This window comes from Lygodium microphyllum, chromosome 13, assembly GCF_053477565.2.
Source record: "Lygodium microphyllum isolate KBCC chromosome 13, Lygodium_microphyllum_v1.1.10, whole genome shotgun sequence".
NCBI lineage: Eukaryota > Viridiplantae > Streptophyta > Polypodiopsida > Schizaeales > Lygodiaceae > Lygodium > Lygodium microphyllum.
The window spans coordinates 122,499,285-122,520,972 of record NC_141147.1 but is presented as its reverse complement, the minus strand read 5'-3'; the positions used below and the strand labels follow the sequence as shown (position 1 = coordinate 122,520,972).

The window sequence follows — 21,688 nt, the reverse complement described above, 5'->3', positions numbered from 1 at the left end:
AAATGCACGTGAACAATCATTTTCTCTCATCTTTCTATTGAACATGTCTTTATTATTTCTTTCAATATTATTGCTTTTCAAATGCAAGCCCTTGGAACAATCTTAATTAGAACAAAACTAGGTGTTGATACATTTATAATGAAAGATAGCCTTCTTTATAAATTGAATCCTCCTCACTCCTTGATTACAAATCCGAGAGAGAGAGAGAGAGAGAGAGAGAGAGAGAGAGAGAGAGAGAGAGAGAGAGAGAGAGAGAGAGAGAGAGAGAGAAGAAGAAGAAGAAGAAGAAGAAGAGCCTTGAGTGAAACACTCACATAAACATTTATGTACTTTAACGCAAGTCTTACATATAGCATGTCAAACAAAGATGTGACTACAAATACGTAAAATATTAGGGTGCCAAAAGAAAAAAAGCAATGTACAAAAAAAGTTAAATGAACTAAAGTAATTAATGTTTTAGACCCAGCAATTGTGGCTTGAGGAATGTTAGCACATGTACACTATTGTAATCTTAGCGATTTGTGATCTCTTATTGCAAATAGGTTTCAACGAACTAAACTTGTTTGTTCATCATATCCCAACTCTAAATAGATCAATGAAGAAAATAACCATGTGAAGCTCCATTTTCTTGTTATGTCCATAACTATAAGAAGACATGCAAAGATCAAGGAAAAAGTAGGTAGTGTTTAAATGCATGTGATAATAAGATATTGTGTGTTAGGTCAAAGGAGAGTTCAAAAAAATTATGAAGATATGCATCAAAACTCAAGCATGGATTCAATACAATGTGTCAAGTAAGTTGTAACTTCTCCTTGCACACTATGTGAGAAATCTATATGGGGATATTGATGTATTACATTTTGAGTTCATGAAAGAAGAAAAATCATTAGAGGTCAATGATTGAAGAAAAAAGTAATGTCTTATTAACCTTTTTTCCCCACTTGCAATTAGATTGTGAAAGATCTTACTCATGTAAAACGATAATAACAAATTTATCATTTTTATCCAATGACCAATCTTGGCTTTGTAGAAAAGTGGAAAAGGCCATTCAATATGACATATGGCTTTAATATGCAACTATTGTAAGACCTTTTTGTAACTAAAACAAAGCAATATTAACAGCACGCAAGTGACGGGGAATCAAATCTTTTGGGTCTTGTATGGGTTTGTTGAAAGGCCATTGTTTGAGCATTGACTCTACAATATAGACGAGTATATTTGAAAATCACTATGGATTGATAAACAACTCAAGCCAATGGAGTCCTAGGTACAATTGAGTTGATTGATTATGTCTATGTTTGTCTCAACCACTTTGTGTTAAAAGAAAAGGATATAAACTCCATATGCAAAGATCAATGTTTGTATGTTCATACATATGCATGGATGAGAGAGAGAGAGAGAGAGAGAGAGAGAGAGAGAGAGAGAGAGAGAGAGAGAGAGAGAGAGAGAGAGAGAGAGAGAGAGAGAGAGAGAGAGAGAGAGAGAGAGAGAGAGAGAGAGAGAGAGAGAGAGAGAGAGAGAGAGAGAGAGAGAGAGAGAGAGAGAGAGAGAGAGAGAGAGAGAGAGAGAGAGAGAGAGAGAGGTCTCACAACTTTTATGCTTCCAAGCTTCAGATAGACTCTATCATTGGACATACATTACTCAAGATATAGTCTCTTAGGAAACTAGAGTGTTTCCACATGTTAGGACCAATCGATGATTAGTATGCAGGCAAACCATGTGCCATCTAGAAAAAGCTCATTCCAAGACATCTACAATTTCAAACCAATTCATAACTGCATTTTGAATGCCTAAAGACTTTGTGCAGGCGTGAGAATGGACATTAAAGGTTGAATGACTAAAGACTCGGTTTACAAACGTAAGGTCAATCAACATCACTGCTTGACTTATGATATCTAAAAGAAAGAAAGAACACAACACAATCATACCTATTATCCCTTGTATTATCCCTTGTATTGATGCATCTTGAAGTCATACTCTGGCAGTGCAATTTGTGCAGAAGTTGGACTCTATTGCGCATGGAAGGCGGCAATCAGCTACAACGCCCATTACACCCGGACATTAAAGAGCCACACAATGCCTTGAAGGGGGTGAAGGCCGGAGCATCATCTTGAGTGTTTGAGGGGGGATGCTGTCCAAGGTGGGAAAGTGGCACCACTCTTTTAGAAAAGGCCAGGGTCCTCCAAATTGCAAATTGCGAGGACCAAAAAAGGGAAGAAGAACGATTATAAACTCGCGCAAATTTAATACCAATACCAAATAACGACAATTACAACAACACCCACATCTCTGTAAAATCATGTTGGTTGAAAAGATCCGTTCCCCTCGTCCGATCACAATTCGTCTCCTCCGTTTCTCCGGACGACATCGTTGAGCTTCGCAGCAGAAGATTTTCGTGCAGACAGACAAACCCTGCAATCGGGCCTTTGTTGTTCCCTGGCAGGTCCGCCCCGCATCCATCTGTTTCTGTTTCGATTATTCTGTCTCTCATGATCGTTCGTGACACTGTTTTCGGTAATTTATCTGCTTCTGCTCATCTTGTCTCCATAAGAGTTTCTCGTCCGACATCGAGGTGAAAGCACAGATTTAAGGGGACATGTCTCCATCGATTTGATTATGAACAGTCTAGGGATGTGCTCATCGAATACGTAATGGAAGTTCTACAATTTGCCACTTGCTTGCAATCCTTTATACGAATCGATATTATCAATGTCTGCTGCTCAGGACGATTCGAAATTGCAGAAACCTTGGCTAGTTTAAGTGCAAACCATTTGTCTCCGTCCCCATAGTCGCGACTCATATATGATATATGATGAAATAGACACACTCCAAAGAGTTCGCCCTTGTTTAAAGCATGGCCTATTCATGTGAAACTGAACTCACCTTAGTTACTTCTGGAACTTGGCAACAGTGGGTGACTCGAGAGACATGTTTGGTAATGATGCGAAAAAAATACTACAGGGAACGATTTGGGGTGCACATCAGGTTTTGCCTGAAGGTAAACAATAGAGGATTGACTAAGGTGAATCTCTTGCATTTTCTGCCGCTCAAGCCATACTCAGAATTGCCAAAAAATTGACTAATTCAATATTTTAACCTATAATTAGAGCAATGAACGGAGCAGTCCTCTGTCAATGTCGATCTAATGGATGTCTTGTGCTTTCATGCATTGGCATCATCTAAAGCTGCGATTACTTGGTTGCCAGCAGCTCTCGATTTTAGCCACATGGACATGTAGGACAAAGGTATATCAGAATCTGTTGCGTCAGGAATGGTTACATAATGGGATTTATTGTGCACTGAAAGAATTTGCTAGACAGGAGGCACTGACTGTCCACCGATGGGTTGCACTTTGAGCAAGTGGTATACATAATGCCAAAGCCTCAAAGCTGCATCAATCAGGTGAGGTGCTTAAAAATTAAAGATAAATATAAGCCACAATACGGTGTGTAAAATGCACTACTGCCAAACCAATGCTTGCCAACTGTAGGGTAGTCATAGGATACGCTTGATGTCTCTGAGCCATCCTTCGGATGAAGGGTTTGAGCCTGTCAGCATCTTGATATTTGCTCAGTTCAATATGTGAGAACCTTACTTTCGCTGGGATTTTGTTCCTTGTAATTTGACTCATGATCATGAATTCTGAATCTCATCCTCATGGTCCAGGTCTACAAGTAAGATTGTTCTGCCAACTTCCAAGTCTTATGCCCATGCTTCTGGTCGACTGCAGATCATTCTATCCTTGGTAAACTTTTGCATGTGTTATGAGCATTAAATTATAGGAATTTTAGACTGATGTTTTCTTTGTTATCCTTTCCTTTCTGACTTTGTTTTATAACTTTTTTCCTGGGGGGCAATGAAACTTGTACACATTTCAGTGTATAATCTTTTACTGTTCAAAGCAACAACTACATAGTCTTATGTGATAATTATGAATTAGAAGATTCACATGCTAGGATGTTTTGGCTATGCAAACCATGTGCCTCTTTTGGTGTTTCAGGTTAAATTTTTTTCTCATTATGATGGTTTTTGGATTTTTTGCAGGTTCAGTTTCGAGTCAAAATGAGATTGGATGTGACTAGAGTTATTCATAATGCCTGAGGCGCAGCCAGTGAAACAGACAGGTTTCTCGTAGTTTGGGAAGTGAAAGTGACAACTTTGCAGAGAGACTAGATCTTCAAAATTTTGCTTGGAGAATCTTAAGAGAAAAGAAGGAACATATATTTTTGCCAGGAAAATTTGTCTCCTCAGTAAGGGATGGCAACTGAAGAGTTACTAGAGTTGAAGTTTCGTCTTTATAATGGTACAGACATTGGTCCTCATAAGTATGGTCTTTCTACAACTGTTGCCAATTTGAAAGAGAATATCCTTGCACAATGGCCTAGAGGTACTTACAACACTTTTTTCTAACAAAATTTTTATGCAGGGTGTGATTGAATTGTCAGTCCTTGAATGCATTTTGTTAAAACCTTTAGAAATGAAGTTGCTCTTTTTTTTTACTGTTTCCCCCTTTTATTTCTGTGCATAAGACTTTGTTTTTGGTGATTAGAAATGGAGCACAGCCCACGATCTATCAGTGATCTCAAGCTAATAAATGCTGGAAAAATTTTGGAGAACAGCAAGACATTGGCAGAATCCAGGGTCCTTGTTGGAGAAATACCAGGAGGTGTGATCACTATGCATGTGGTATTGCGGCCACCTACGCTGGACAAGGAGTTCGGTAAATGGACAACACCTTCACCTGCTAATGGATCGTTTGTCTCACATCTTTTAGTTTTTCTTTAAAAAGCAGTGATTGAAGTTTCTGCTTAGTTTATAGCTTGTCATAACTAGGTGAGTGCTGAGTTTGACTGCATTGATGATTTCAAGGAAGTTGGTAGCTCAGTTTTGTTGTAAGTTGTTAGTGGTATCAAGATGGAGATTGGAAGTCCAACAGGTGTTTTTAGTTATGGTACTGTCTACTATCAAGTGGACTATATCGGCTTTATGCAAGCTCTAGTATTTTTGCAGTTCGTCTCCAATAGAATACTTAGCTAAAGTTGAATAGTTCTTCCTTTCTTTCTTCAATGTGAGTGTGATGATTACAATCTGGTTTTTATGGTTGTTTGATCTGGAAGAATTTTTGATTGCACATCAGATGGCCATTTGTTAGTGCCGTTGTCATTATCTTCCATTGGGACTCAGTGGGTTCCAGGCAGTTTTCTACTGAATAACAGTTTACATGCTCAGCTCTCTTGGGGGGGGAGGGGTCCACACAGCCATCTGCAGGATTCATTTAGTGCAGAGTTGAATTCAGGTTCTTAGAAGCTGCTGACACCGACACGTTTTGTGGAAGGGCTTTACCAAAATCAGTATGATGACCTTGTTTGGAATTGAACCAAGAATCTACAGCACTTCGGAGAGATACCAGCAGAGCTAGAGACCTCCTTAATAAGTTGCCACTGTAGGCAGGTCAGAGCCATCATGTTGATCATCAGGCTAAATAATGCCCAAAGGCATTGTTTACAAAAGTCTTGACAACAGGGAACTCAAAAACATTAATAAATTGAAAGGCACAAACATTCAGGAGACGTCGTGCATCATGTCCATCCTGTCAAAGTACCAATATTTTTGGTGGGAAACATCAGGAACATGTCCATCCTGTCAAAGTACCAATATTTTTGGTGGGAACCATCAGGAACATGTCTCTGTGAAAGCTAGGTAAATGCATCCATCTGCTTGTACCAAATCATAGGCAACTTGTACAAGTTCGTTGAATAGCACCTTTGTGAGATATGTGCCATTACAGCTAAGCAAAGCTGATAAGTCATTTGTTGGGTTGAGAGCAGCATTGTGGAGATGAATGTTCAAGAGGATCTGCCAAGCTGTTGCCATAGTACCAGTGCAACCCTTCTGCTTTTTGGTGAATACAATAATCTTTGTTTTCACTTTAGAAACTGTCGTGAATACAGAAAACGATTTACAGTTATAGGTTAAGCTTTCTATGACAAATAAAGAAGAATTAGAATCTATGATCCACATCAAGATTTGTGCATAGAATCTACACGTTGCAAGTTCTCCCAATCCTGCTTGACCATGTATGTATTGTATAAGATTGATTTTCAAAGTGAATTGCTACCAATATTCATGGCATTTGCTTGTGATCTCCTAAACTAAGAAGATAGAGATCTATTAGTTACTATTGGCCAATTGACTTTGTAAGTTGTGACGAAGTGCAGTGGAAGACAAAAAGGAGTATCTCGAATAACAATTATTTGGGGTTTGAGGGGAGGGGGTAGGCCTTGTGATGCTAGTACATAGCCTCCTATGAGAAGGAAGGGCCTAGGCTGTGTACGAAGGAGCACCTTCGGGGAATGATCTCCCGCCATCGTCTTGCTTATTTGTGTATGGAGGAAGGCCGGCCTTAGTTTTATTTGGTCATTTGGATTGCCAATTTGCTTGGAAGTGGCAAAATCAATATGGATATAAAACATGGTTAGAAAGTTTGCATATAGAAAATTGATTCTTCTAACAAGTTAGCTATTGAACGATCTAAGATTTCCACTTCTTCAAATGGATAGTTATCTATGGTTGATTGTTGCTTCTCTAACAAAGTCACAACTTCAAATTTATTGTGACTTTGATTTTAAATATATCACCAAACAAATATTAAAGCATGAGTTACATAAGTTTCATTTCTAGATTCCTCAATTGATTGATGGTTTTTTGTGCAAAAGTCATTGGATGGCTAAACATAGTTTCTTGATTACAAGTGATGCACTTGAAAAGGCTTCTAAAAATCTAATCACTATTGGATCCAGTCTCATTGCATGTGACAATCAATTGAATGGAGTCGTCTCTTTTTGCGCACCCACTCGATGTTCTCTTTGTCAATTGAATTGCATGAAACTTCTCATTATCTTCTATAATAGGGACGTGCCATTTTTTGTTATGGATGGGGCATATGCTATCTCTAGTCTATATGATAGAGCTCATGGTACATTTTATGAGTGTTTTGGTGATATAATTTTCTCTTGGCTTTTTGTACACTACATTAGGACTCTTTTGTACTTGGTTTTGGCTCACACCTCTAACACTATGTCTAAGTGAAATCAGCCTTCCATTTGTGAATGGGTGATAATTCCCTAATTACAACTTAGTTACAACAATAACATTTATTACAAAAGTGGGAAATGTAAATTAACTTATAATCTTGGACAATGGACACCTTGCTAGCCCCAATATTGGCGCCCCTTTCGGTATTTATTTAACTTAGTTGAAAAAGAAGTTGATGTACAATGGGATTCTCCCAATCCCTTTTGGTATTCCAAATCCCCTTACTGCCCAAAATGACCAGCAAGTCCTCAATTTGATTTGCCCGTTGATTCGAGAAGTCAATTGTCATTCACCCACTTTTATGGAGATGGAAAATGCCCCAAATTCATTGATTTGATGGTCCTTTCACTTGAATTTGACTAAAAACAGCTTCAGCCCTATTAAATCCAAGTCTTGGAGCTTCCAATTTTTGGCACGCTTCTCGAGGTTGTTGCTAAACCCTAATTTTTACTTTGCAAATTAAGATTTACAGTAGAGAAATCTATAATTTCTCAGCCTCTGGTGATCTCAATGCTGTAATCTTCGAAGCACGGCTATAGGAAGGTTGGAGATGAGAGAATGTTGAGGAGAGAGAAAATTCAGATTTTCTTCGTGATTAATTGAAGAAAATCTGCTGCTGCCTTGTCTCAATAGCCTGTAGATGCTGTCACTTGCTGTTGATTGGTTTTCTCCTGACCTTGGCTGTCTCAAAAGGTCCTCCAATGGCTGTAAATGAGACCAACAACATCTCCTCCCTTCCTCTTGTAGGCTGAATACATTGAAATGCTTCTTTCCAGCCTCTAAACACATTTTTCTGTCTTACATGGGCATTTTTGACAAAGTGGCAGCCTTCCCAAATTGTTTTTTCAGCATTATCCATATTTAAGCATAAAATTTCAGTCTTTAAATTCTAAAAATTAATCTAATAAATATTTCAGTGCCTTGAAAAATAATTAGATTGGCCAATAATTAAATTGACTAGGCAACTTCCATTCTCGAGTGTCTTTGTGCCATCTCTGACCATCAAATTGACATTAGGTACCATTAAATGTCGCTCTCTAGTGTCACCAACTGACACTTATGTCCAAATGAATGACCTAGGCTAATAATTGACACTAGATACCACCAAGTACTTGTGTGGCATAACTTATAGCAACTTTTTCCTTTGACATTCCGTGATTTTCTCAGGTCTCGGGTTTGTAAATTTACTCTAACCCCAGTTACACCTCATATGTGCAACATTTACTTAACCATGTGATTAAAAATGAATCCACATGTTAAGTGAGGTTTTAAAAATACACGTCATTAAAGATTGAAAATTAATCCAATAATTATTTCAGTGCCCTAGAAAATAATCTGATTGGCCTATAATTAAATTGGCAAGGCAGTTTCCATTTTTCGAGTGTTTTTGTGTCATCCTTGACCATTAGATTGGCATTAGGTACCATTAATCACCACTTTTAGTGTTACTAATTGACGCTTATGGCCAAATTATTGACCTAGGCTAAGAACTGGTATTCGATACCACCAAGTACTTGTGCGGCATAACTAAAAACAACTTTTGCCTTTCACATCTTGTGATTTTCTCGGGTCCTGGGCTTGTAAATTTACTCTAACCCTAGTTACATCTCACTCGTGCAACATTTACTTAACCATGTGATTAAAAATTAATCCATGTGTTAAGTGAGGTTTTAAAAATACATGTCCTCATGACAAAAATGGTGGCAAGAAGGTATCATCTATTCTGCAAACTAAGGATTAGATCTTTGAGGTTGATCGTTATGTGGAAAACTTGGATGTAGCCTATGCAAAGATAAAATATGTACTTTAGAGATCGTAAGAAAAGCAAAAGAGGGGAGCTAATCACCACAGACATGCTTTGCAGTTTACAAAGGGTGATTATGTATTGTTGTGTTTTGAAAAGGCAAGGTTGAAAAAGATGAAAGAAAGAGAAAGATTGTATTCGAAGTTGAGTATGAGATACTATGGGCCCTTCTAGGTATTGGAGAAGATCAGCAATGTGATATATCGGCTAAAATTACCTCCACATTGGCGGATACACAATTGCCTTTCATGTCAATTTGTTGAGGCCTTTTCATGGTTATGTGCTAGAGGATATGTTTGCGGAAACTCAGCCTGAGGTTGAGGAGTTGGATGATATTTTGATACCCAAGCAGATTTTGACACATAAGGAAAGAAAGGTCAAAGGTAAAGTTTCCAAGAGATACTTGGTGAAATTTCACAATTGTTCATCAATTATGCTGACAGTACGTTTGCCATGGGATCATTGCTTAGTGTACTAGTCACCGTGAGATGTATGCAGATGAGTATGAGTTTCACCCGGGCAATGAAACTATACTTTTGCATCAGGTTATGATCAAATTGACATGAATTTTGCCTCAATTTTGAGACAAAAATTCTGATTAGTTTCAGCTCAATTTTTGATCAGCTTGAGAACCGTTTATGGGTACTTTTGACAAGTGGTAGCCTTCCAAATGGTTTTTCTAGCATTATCCATAATTAAATATTAATTTTCAGCCTTTAAATTCTGAAAATTAATCTAATAATTATTTCGGTGCCCTAAAAAATAATCTGACCAATCAATAATTAAATTGGCTAGGCAACTTTCATTCCCGAGTGTCTCTGTGCGATCTTTGACCATTAGATTGGCGTTAAACTTATGCCAAATGAATGACCTAGGCCAATAATTGGTAGCAGATACCCACCAAATACCTGTGCGGCATAACTTATAGCAACGTTTGCCTTTGACATCCCGTGATTTCCTTGGGTCTCAGGCTCGTAAATTTACTCTAACCCCAATTACACCTCTCATGTGCAACATTTACTTAACCATGTGATTAAAAACTCCTGTTGTAGAAGGAGGAGTTTGTTCTCCCTTTGCATTCCGACCAACTCCTAGTTCTCTTCTTCCAATCTTTTTTGCCAGTGTTTTTTTTCATCTTCCTTGGCCCTTAGCTTCGCTTTTAGTGGGTGGATTTCTTTTTGTTGCAGCATGACCTTGGAGATGATCCACCCGCACAAAATATCCTTCCTTAATTAATCCAATCTAGAATCAAGCACAATCAAGGCATTCAGCCCTAATATCATTGTCCAAGAAAACATTCCTTTATTCCCATGGCAACTTGTCATCACAGACCCCTGCCATGCATTATCACAGCCAATAACTCTTTCTCATAAATTTGGTAAGTCCTTTCAACGACAGAGAGTACTCTACTCTAGTATGCCACAACTCGGCCATTCTGCATTAATACAACACCAATGCTGTTTCCACATGCATTACACTACACTACGAATGGCTTAGACAGATCTGGCAAAATAAATACTGGATCTGTAGTCATTTTCCCCTTCAAACATCTAAATGCTGATTTCTCTTTGTTAGTCGATTGCCATTTGACATCCTTTTTTTCAAGTGCATATAAAGGAGAAGCAATCTCTACAAAGTGTCTTACAAATCTTTTGTAGCAAGAGCATAGGCCAAGGAAACTGCGGACATCATGAACGGTTTTCAAGTTTGGTCAAGAGACAATTGCTTCTATCTTTGCAGGTTCCATCTTCACACCATCTTTAGAAACTATGTGTCCAAGGAAGTGAATCTCTTTAAAAAAGAATTCACTCTTCTTGCCATTAATGAGCAATCTGTTATGCTTAAGCTCATTAAAGACTGTAACTAAGTGTTTTCTACGCTCCTCTTCATTCTTTGAAAAGATAATCATATCATCAAAGAATGTGCAAACGAAACTTTGATAATGGCAGAAAATTCTATTCATCATCTTGTTAAACGTAGCAGGAGCATTGGTCAATCCAAGTGGCATGACTAAAAATTCATAGAGACCAAATGTCATTCTAAAAGCAGTCTTATGGATATCCTTTGGCCTGATTCTGATCTGATGGTACCCACTTTTCAAATCTATCTTGCTGCAAAGTTAAACATAGTAGAAGCATTGGTCAATCCAAGGACCAAATGTCGTTCTAAAAGCAGTCTTATGGATATCCTTTGGCCTGATTCTGATCTGATGGTACCCACTTTTCAAATCTATCTTGCTAAACATTCCTTGTAATCTATCAAGAATTTCATCTATCCTCGGAATTGGAAACCTATTCTTGATCGTGTTCTTATTCAAGGCTCTACAATCAATACACATTCGCCAAGAGCCGTCCTTTTTCTGAACTAGCAACACAGGTGAACAAAACAGAGAACTATTGGGCCGAATTAGTCCCTTCTCTAAAAGCTCATTAACTTGTGTCATAATCTCTTTCTGCTGCGCTGTACTGACCCTGTTGTATGGTGGCCTATTGGGCGGACTAGTCCTTGGAATAAGATCTATGGTATGATCTTCAAGCCTCTCAGGGGGTAACTCTTCTGGTAACGAATCTGAGAAATAGCCACTGAATTTATCCAAGAAAGCCCTTTTACTTTCATCTAGTACAAATACATTACTGTCAACTTCATTAACTTGCTTTGCAAAAACCAAGTACGCAAAAATATGATTTTTCATTACAGAAGTAATTGCAGAAGCAAAAACACGTGGGACAGACTCTCCTTTAAGCTTAACATCTAACACATGAGTCTTGCCCCTATGTACAAGAGTAATCATTCTATAGCATGCTTCTTGTGGCACCATGGAATACCCAACAGAACATCACAACCCTCTAAAGGCATAATATGGAACTCCTCTGTGTCCACATAGCTCTGAATGTGCATACGGAGTTTGCCAAGAATGGGGGTGACAGGTTCAGTATGTCTTGGGCATGCCAAATCAGCCTGTCCAACTGGTCCCATTTCCTCGGGACATATATCTAGCTTAGCTGCCAATGCCGGTGAGATAAAGTTTGCACAAGCTCTAGGATCAAAGAAAATAAGCACTGTGGAATCTCTGATCTTTCCCCAAGCTCAGCGCAATTCTGTAGCATCATCAGTTGATTGACCTCCCATCATATCAGACACTAAGCCAATTGGGCTTCTTTTCACTTGGCGCATCTTTATCCTATGCATCTTTAGAAGATTTGTTGCGGGCACTTAGAAGCAATATGGCCTTTTTGTTCACATATAAAGCATTTCCCAGCCATCATTACAGCCTTTATTTCTTCAAATGATTTGCCAAAAAGTAGGCTCTTTTGTCCTTTGCCGTGTTTAAAAGAAGTCTGAGGTTGCTGCTTAAATCTTTTCTTCCAAAAAGACTTCTTTGTAAAGCTGGTCTTTTCTGGAAATGCTTCTTCTTCTTGCCGGGATCATGCTTAAACTGAGAATCCTTCTTTTTAGTGCCTTTAAAGCTGTCAGCTTTTCCTTTCAACAATGCATTTTCCACACCAGCATTTTCAATTAACTGTACCATATTTGTAACCCTAGTATTGGTACAATAATCCTTGATGCCTTTGGGCAAACCGCAATAGTACTTTTCAATTTGTTTTGACAGGGTCACTGTCCTGTAAGAACTCACAGGCAAAAGTGCTTCCCAAAATTTCTTATTGTACTTTTCTAAATCCGCACAGTTTGCCGCGTCCAATTTATGCCATGCAGCCATGATATCTACTTCAAACGTGTTGGTTAACCATGAGGCTGTAAACAACTGTTTGAAATAGACCCAAGTGGTAGGTGCATATCCTTGCATCAACAATATGTTCCGCCACTGCAAAGCATTACCTTTCAAAAAAGTTGCAGCCTTCCACACCTTAGAAGTCTTAGTAAAATTCCCTCCAGTGTAAGCTGCATCAAATTGCTGTATAAATGTCAAAGCTTTCAACTTATCTTGCATACCACTGAAGGTTTCAAACTTTAATGCTTGACCACCCTCTTTATAGTCTTTAGGCTTTGCACTTTTTGGTGTTTGGTTGTCATAGATAGGCGGCTGTAAAAAGGGGAGTCCCTTAGGCGCATTATCAGCATTCATTTTACCTGTCTTAGCTGCCATACGCCCACTAGGCTGAAAAAAACCAGCCGCTGCATTTTGTACTCCAGGCATCAAATAAGGACTCTGCAAAGTCTAATAACCGGGTTGTAGACCAATATTAGCATAAAGTGGGTTCACTGCCTCAATAGGCATCATTCCCGGTGGCCCTCTGGGCAAGTATCCTTGATAACTAGGGTAATCCAGCCATTGCTTGAAAAACTGACCCACCACCAAAGTAACTAGGATAAGTAGCAAGCTGAGGAGGAATAGTCTAGTGTGCCACTTGTGCATAATTGCCTTGACCATTCACTCCTTGGTCCTGTGCTTGTGCTTCTTGTTGCACTGGACCTGCCTCCATGTTTGACGTCTTTTCCACATGCTCACACACTTTAGAGGTTTGCCTTTTTGAGCGCTCCATGGTATGATGTGATGACTCAGCTTGAGAATCCTCATTATGTGACTTCAAAAATTTTTGCATTTGAGGATTCTTTACAAGATGTTGGAAAGAGCCAACCATACTGAGGAGTTGTGCCATGAACAAGTCTTTTGTTCTTGCTCCTCATCCTGTGGTTCAATGTCGGTTCTAGAAGGTGTTGATACCTGTGCACCAATACTCTCTCTTCGGTGTCTATGAGCAGAAGAACTCTCTTCTTCATGAGGGAGTTTTCCTTTGCCTTTATCCATGTTTGCCATCTCTCGTCCTGTAATCTTTGTAAAACCTATGTGTATGGCCTTTTCACCCAAAACTGTCCAAGCTTAAATTCTTACAAAAAAGAATTCAAATCCCAAGGATGGAACCATGAAACCGGTCTATGACTCACATAAAGCGGTAGTTCCTTCAATTAACACCTGGTCTTTACACACATACATACACACACACAGACACACACAAACAAAGACCTCACTCCCTTGCTCAACACCAGATTGGCTTCGAAGACTGGCGCCCCTCTCGGTATTTGTTTATCAATTAAAAGATGGAAAGTTACAAAAATGAAATGTTCCAAAATACATAACCTGGATACAGTTGGTTTTCATCTTTTCTAAGTAAATCGCAGCTGCATAAGGATAGTACAACATGACCAGAACAACATCCCTTTTAGGAAAGCATTTTCTGTGACCATAACTCAATGATTCATGTGCAGAATTGCAGTCTGCAGAACTTTGCATTCACTGTTCTTACTATCCAACATATCCAGAACAACATCCCTTTTAGGAAATCATTTTTTGTGACCAATGTGCAGATTTGCAGTCTGCAGAACTCTGTATTCACTGTTCTTATTGTCCAGCATATCTAGAACAACATCCCTTTTACCCTGGCATCATTCCAGTAGTAAAACAGTTCCACAAACAACACTAAATCAAAGCTGAAAAACCCTGTTCCTGTTTGGCATGGTCATCACTTTCTTTAGTTCCTGCATTGGAGAAGCCAACAACTGCTCCTGAACTTGGACAATGAGGCTCTTGCCTTAGCAGAAGTGCAAAGAAAACACAAAACTGTACCTTCAATGGAATCAGCCCATCATGCAGAGCATTTCCTCTAAGAATAGAGAGAGAGTTGACCAGAGGAAGCAAGCTCTACCTCCGTACATGAGTTAGAGACGAAGTACTCTCCATAGCTGATGTACTTGCAGCAATTTGCCCTTAGCTCCTGAAAACTTCATTCTCAGATTTGCCCCTTATGCCTATTACGTTTTTTTATAAAAAATGCTCTCTCTCTCTCTCTCTCTCTCTCTCTCTTTCTCTTTTGGGAATTTGTGCCACATGGCATACATGTAACAGTTTTCCCGTTTAAACCTTCCGGTCTAAAATTCTCCATAATCGATGCAAAATTTGACCTCGGCATAGACTGGAGAATTAATCCTTGTGCAAAAACGAAGATAATGATGCGAATAGATTTTGGGGTCCAAAAATAGTAACTTCTTAAATTTTAGGGATGGTGACCCTTGCATTCCTCAAGTTTTTTTGAGCAACTTTTATCATTGCAACCACATCAAAAAGTGTAATATGACTCAATTACGGTGACTTTTATTCCATGAGTATTCTCACATGTGCATCTTCTGTCTTGGCCAAGCTCATTGTCCTACACCATCTCCAGTGGCGAAGCACACAGTCCCAAACCACTGGCATTCTATTCTTTAGTGCCCATTCAATATGGAACCGGTCCTAAGGCTCAGATAAACCATTAGTCCAATTTGTCCCAATGACTGTCTCTTTTGGCCATGCAAAGACCTTGGCTTAATCCAAGAGAACTCTGGGGTTAAAAAGCGACAACAGCTAAAGAAAATAAAAATGAAATATTTATAGAAGTAAATAAGGAAAGCAACTGCAAAAAGTATCACCACCTGGTGACAACTTTTATCACAGTCTGACGAAGACATAGGAGCTCTGGCAGTTTAGGTGCATTTTTTAAATTTGTTGGCTTCTTGTGTGCATTCCTAGGCCAGTTTCTACTTTCCGTAGTCTGTGTCTACACCTACCGGACATTATCATTGTCATCTGGTATTTTTCCACTCTCTCTTCTATTTTTTGGCATTTTTCTCTTCAGTGACTAGCATTTATTGCTGGTTGGCTAGCATTTATGGTCCCTACAGGAGCATGTTGTTCAATTTTTTGGTGTTTTAGCTATTTATAGCTGCATTCCCTCCTTGGTAGGCACACTCTTTTCAGTCTTCAGTCTTTAGTCTTCCATTTGCAGGTACACACTTCGACACTTTGGCTCTTCGTGCATTGACTATTTCATTGGGCAAACCATAAAGTCTAGACCAGCCAATTCATGGCTTTTCATGGTCGTCTTTGTAGGAATGAATCAAGCCATTTCTGTCAATAGGTTAACCACAACCCAAATTGTGTCATGAGCTCAACTCATTCAAGGCAATCCTACTACAAAATCTATAGAAATGCTACTCCATTTCCTATTCGACATTTGTAAAGGATGCAACTGTTGAGCTAAAACATGCATTACTTGCTGATTATCCTCTTAAACAACCCCAAAACACACTAAAAAATGCTGCTTTAGAGTAAAACCCTAGAACGGGGAGCTGTTTGAGAGAGTTTAGTGAAAGCCCTAATTTTTGGGGTGCCCTTCCACATCCATAAATAGATAGGCTGTGCCCCCATTCAGCCTTATTTTGTCTGTGCAGGTTTCTCACTCCACGTGCAGATTTCAGCCATCAGCCTCCTCCCACGTGGCTGTCCAGCCCTCGAGACTGCTGCCACTCCATCCGTGTTTGCTCCTGCTACTGGCGCCTTCATCCATGCTGACGTCAGCTGCTGACGACAACATCATCTTTTGCGTTCTGATCATCCAATCATCGCCAGCCACATTAGACACTGTTTCAGCTTGCTGTTTACAGCAGACTATGCGTAGTTTCCAGCCTCTGATCGGTGGTACACTGTTGTGTTTACTAGTTTCTAGCCTCGAGACTACTGCATTTTGGTGACCAGCGTGCTGCCATTCACTATTCAGCACTCCTACACTCCGACTGGTGGTCACAGACTTGGGATCTGTCTCTAGTGGATGTCACACTCCGACGTTGCTCTGCCCTTGAGTACACTGTAAACTCTTACATTCATTTACAGCATTCATTCACTTCAGAGTTGTGTTCTCTCTCTCCCTTCTTATGTTTGTGTTTGAGTTTTGAGTTTTGTGTTTAGGGTTTGAGTTTTTCCCTCTATGTTTGTGTCTGTCTCTTTGTGTTTTTGTTGTTGTCGTACATTTTGTATGTCCTCAGTGCAAACCCTAGCAGTTTTCTTCACATGGTATCAGAGTCCGTGCTCTTGTAAAGAGTATCTTGCGATATTGTGGAGAGCTAGTCTTTGTGCGAGGCACACAATACGACTCGTAACCGAATCTTAATGTCCCAGACACCTTCTTCTCTAGTTCCTATGATGTCTTATCGGGCTTCTTCATCATTGGAGGCCCTAAGACGGCATTATGGACTCGGTGAGGAGGACGACACTCCACCTTCACCAGATTTCACTAACATGACAGAGGACTTTGAGGAGTACTATCGCAATAAGTACGGTGATGTTTACACCCCTTCTACTAGTTTTGCTACTACATCCGGACCGGTTGGTGAGGTTGGCCACCTCTCCGATCGTGGAGGACATACGGCATTCGGAACATCTAGCGATCCATCTTCATCATCTCAGTGAGGTCCAATGTCAGGTTTGTACAATTCTTTTGTGTTGCATGAATCAAAACCCTTGCCTGTTTATTCTTTTAAGGTACAAGATTCGGATGGCTTTACGTTTGTGAACTTTAATAGAGTACATGTAGAGGAAACTATCGAAGGTGCATGGCAAGTATGCGACACTTGGCTTGAGTCCGAGTTCATGTTTAGCAAGAGAAAGAGAGAGGGATTAAGTTAGAGCTTCTCTAAATGTATGTACAACATTATCACATTGGGGTTTAAATAGGCAGAAAAGAATGCAAATAATGCATTAGGTCGGCCAGCAAATAAGTGCCAAGATAATCACTAAAGTGACCAGTAAAAAAAATGCCTAAACAATACTAGAACACGTGGCTTAGCCTAGACTCACACATGAGCTACCTAGACCGGTCTTTAGACTTCTTCAGGCTAATGACCAGAGTTTTATAACATGTTTTCGGTTGTCTTATGGTTTATAGCAAGTCCTCGGAGGAGATTTACCCACACATGGGAGGTTCTTATGTGATTGACCAAGAACAAGTGTTATCTCTCAATTGCAAGAAGTGCAAGCTCTTCTTTGCCTCCATGGACCACTTGGGGCACTGTCTTGAATGGCCTCATTAACACCGCTCGAGTAACATAAACACATAGAAATTAAACGCAATGGGAGAGGTTGCATTCAGTGGCGTGTGTCCAAGGACACACCTAAGTTGTGGATCTTTTTAGGGTTGGGAGTGCTCTATTAGTAGTATGTGTAGCACTATGCGCATTTAACATTGCCTCTTACAGATGGATTTCCATCAGCTGTGGATGATAGGTATGACATGTGAATCCAAGGCTCTTCTCTCCCTTTTTTGAGGCTTAAAGATTTCAATGAGACCCCTCCTCTTGATTTTTGATGCCAACTACTGTTATGTGGATTTAGGATTGCAGCAATAGATATCAAGTGGTATGAGGGTCTCCAGTTGTATGCTGCAAGAGATGTCTTGATAGTAGTTCTAGTGGTGGTAGTTTCTCTCTACGTGGATTTGTCATAACTTGAATACTATAACTCCAAATCGAGCGGTCTATAGCTCAATAAATTCCAGTTTTCAAGCACTTTCCAAATGATAGGTCACATCATATGGTTTTGAAAAACTTATGGGCATGTTATCTGGGTGCCACCTTTTTAGTATTCAAAAAATGAGAATTGGGAGATTCCCAAACTCACTAATATTGTGTAAAGTTGACTTGTGCATTTGCAATATATATATGTATATATATAGAGGGAGAGAGAGAGAGAGAACTGATCAATACACTCACATGTCTCATTTGTTGTGCGCTTAACCTAGCCATGCATGATGTATCACAGTCTATACAACATAGAACCACTAGAGTAGAACCATGGATACCCAAGCAGTGGGTGATCAAGCCACTACCAAGGTGCCTCTCGGAGAGAACCTAATGTCGATGTCGATGTCCATGTCGATTGTACCAACTCTTGAAAATAGAGAAGACTCATAACAGATATCTGTGTTTGTCAATAATGTCTCGTAGTAGTGTACAAGACCAACCTATCAAAAATGCCTCAGAACATATGTGACCATAGATTCCCCATGTTTGGCCAAGACCGCTAAAGTGTTTCCTCATGAGCTCGGACTAGGAGCCAATCCGTCTCTATCAAATAATAGCCCATCATGAACCTGGAAGTCAATCCTAGCTCTAGGATTTGAACCTACCAAACTTTAGTCGATGCGTCAGGGATGTCCGCCTTTGGAACTTGTACAACTATATACCGGTATGGATGAGGCTTGACTACCCCATCTCACCACCCTCTTACACTCTGTTGCTGGCATTGGAGAGTTGTGAGGGATGACTGCATAACCTAGACTAGAAAGTACCGGCTCCTCTCTCTAAGAAGTCCACGTGTGGTGGTGAAGATTGAATGAGGAGCCACATACTAAACAGAAAAAAAAATATGGGATCAATAAATGCTGGTCGGCTTAATGCTGGCCGATTGGCAGCAATAAATGCCAATTTGCATGGAAAATGCCCACAGCCTCACACATGAGCTAGCAAATACTTTGCTAACAAGGTAAACATTGTGGCAAATGTGTGGAGTAGAAGGTTACAGGCATTACAGGTGCTCACTTCAGTTGAGGGAGATTTCCGCTCTCCCAGGAAGAAACTTATGAGTTGCATTTGGATGGTCTGGCGGTGCACAAGTGCCAGCAGAGCTTGAATCAGATTTTATATCAATATGGATGGCAGTTCATGATGGTATTGTTCATTAGTATGACCATCATTGCATTACATCCACTTCAGTACTTTGCTTCAGGAATCCTATGACATATTGGAACTTTGGAGACCCACCTGTAAGAAGTTATCCAGATGTTTTGACTGGCCTGGTGTTGTGCATTCAGGTGTGTGACAACTTATGTTTGAGTATTTGGTTGGAGATGAATAGATGTTATACATGTTACAAGGTTAATACTCCTTGGAGGGAATGCTAACAACTATTGGTCAATCTGCAGTGTGAGAAAGTAAGGGTAAGGGTAAGGAAGGTGGTGAAGATTTGAGGGTTTTGTCCAGGAAGAGTTTGTCCAGGAAGAGGCAAGGAGAAAGCATTCAATTCTGATGGTTGTATGGGAATCTGAAGAACCATCCCTTACCAAAAGCACAAATTTTTACTTGAATGTGAGAATTGTGCATTGCTAATGACCCCTCAATGGCTTCCTTTAGTGAACAGGTTAGATGACGTATTTTCAAAGTCACTAGCAAGTTTTAACTGCCAATGTCTGTGCACAACATAATCTAATTAGGTGATTACTGTGTTGTCTATATTAAGAGTCATGCGTTCCTTGTTTCTTTTTTCGTTGGTGGTGGGTGCGAGGTTGTGGTATACTGTTGGCAGTGCCCATTAGGGCATATGCTATTACACTGGTATGGTAACAAGATGATCCTTTGAAAAATTACTGCTAGTTAACTTGATGTTAGTGGCCACTTTTAGGAACAAATGCTAATAACAAAGGGCAATGCTCCTGTGCATGCTTGTGTGCCCTTGTCACCTTGTTAAAATGTTTCTAAGGATTAGGAGAGAAGCAGAGGAGGAGCTCAAATCTTACGATGTTTTTTAATCTTTGTGATGTTTTTGCAATTTTTAGAGAAGCAAAGCTCCAGCAAACCCAAGAAAAGCAAGTGTGCATGCACTATTCTCTAGAATTTGGCGGGTGTATCATGTCTACTATTGAATATCTTGCTCATCTTTTCAAGTGGATCCATCCTATTCACTCTATCAGGTAGTCAGATGGTAGGATTTTGCCTGGGACTCAATCCACAAAGAGGCACTTGTACATTCTGCAGTAGAAGACAGCAGCTGAAGACTATTGAATGCATATTTTTCAGAATATTTGTCAGACTCACACTTTTTGAATTCAGGTTTCCAACCTGTCATCATTGCACAGCTTGTATTTTAGTCGAGAGAAAATGTAACTGAGGTTTTCATGTTGTCTCTGAAGGAAAATCATTGCTGGGCTGTTACTCAGCTTCCAAGCAGTAGTCTGCGATTGAATTGATTTTTGTAAGATCCCAAAAGTCTGGGACCAGTCGTCAATAATGGTGTATTATCATGCAGGACAGACTGCAAAATAAGCCTGTTGAGCCGGTGAATTATCATCTGAACCTGTAGCTGATAATGCTAGTACGTAATACCAATATTATTTACTCTCTCTCTCTCTCTCTCTCTCTCTCTCTCTCTCTCTCTCTCCGGGTGCACTGCTGGGCCCCCCCCTCTCTTGCTCCGGGCCCCTGTGCCAAAAACATTTGCTTTGAGCATGCCTGTATAAGCGTGTGTGAGTGTGTAGAACTTTACCTTGTCAACAGGAGTTGACCATCAATTGGTGGCCACTCACTGGTTGGCCTCCAGGTTTCTCCCAAGCAGTTGTTCCTGTGAATGCATCTTTACTGTTATGTATGTAAATGATTGTGGATTTTCATCCCAATTTGGGGTTTACCACGGATAATATAAAGTTGTTTTTCGGTTTTTGATGGGGAAGATGTGAACTTTGAAGATGCCTCAACGGATGTATCCACGGTTTGAAGTGACACACCCATGTACACTCAAACCACTTGGGTTGCAACCGTATTGGCAATATCATAAAGTATTACCCAAAAATGTGGATTGAATTTGCCTCCAGGGATTGACTATGTTGTGTGTCTCATAGGTGCATGAGTGTATGTGTGAAAGCTAGGTTCCTTTTCGATTAATGTTGCAATAATGTGCAACATAAAGTGGGTAAAAAATGGTTTCACAAGTTGCATGCTTTGAATTGGGTATTTGGCCATTGACATCATTGGGAGAGACATGAAGAGACTCTTCTTTGTTGAATCACACACCACTTATCCATAAGCTCAATGGTTTCAAAGTTACCGCTCTTTTGCAATCAAAATCTCGGTGCAAGAAGAATGCTATTAGTGAAACAATTGTTTTATTGAGTTGCAATCATGACTATTGTCAAGGTACAAGTCTTTACATGCTTTGCACGTTACCCAATGAATAGGAGTTTTGCATCAAAC

General features: G+C 39.8%; 1 protein-coding gene and 1 pseudogene across 2 annotated transcripts; one reads left to right on the top strand and one right to left on the bottom strand.

Moving 5' to 3' along the window:
* The first annotated feature begins 2,228 nt into the window (after positions 1-2,228).
* LOC148027154 (membrane-anchored ubiquitin-fold protein 3-like) lies at positions 2,229-20,839 on the top strand. Of its 2 annotated transcripts, XM_087691702.1 has the most exons (5): positions 2,229-2,443; positions 3,667-3,745; positions 4,045-4,387; positions 4,550-4,720; positions 20,278-20,839. In XM_087691702.1, the coding sequence occupies exons 3-5, from the start codon at positions 4,258-4,260 to the stop codon at positions 20,331-20,333; spliced, it is 357 nt and encodes a 118-aa protein (XP_087547828.1). In that variant the 5' UTR covers positions 2,229-2,443; positions 3,667-3,745; positions 4,045-4,257; the 3' UTR covers positions 20,334-20,839. The 2 variants fall into 2 exon arrangements, with proteins under 2 accessions (XP_087547828.1, XP_087547827.1); XM_087691701.1 differs by lacking the exon at positions 3,667-3,745.
* LOC148027155 (uncharacterized) lies at positions 12,174-13,667 on the bottom strand (annotated as a pseudogene).
* Positions 20,840-21,688: the final 849 nt, after the last annotated feature.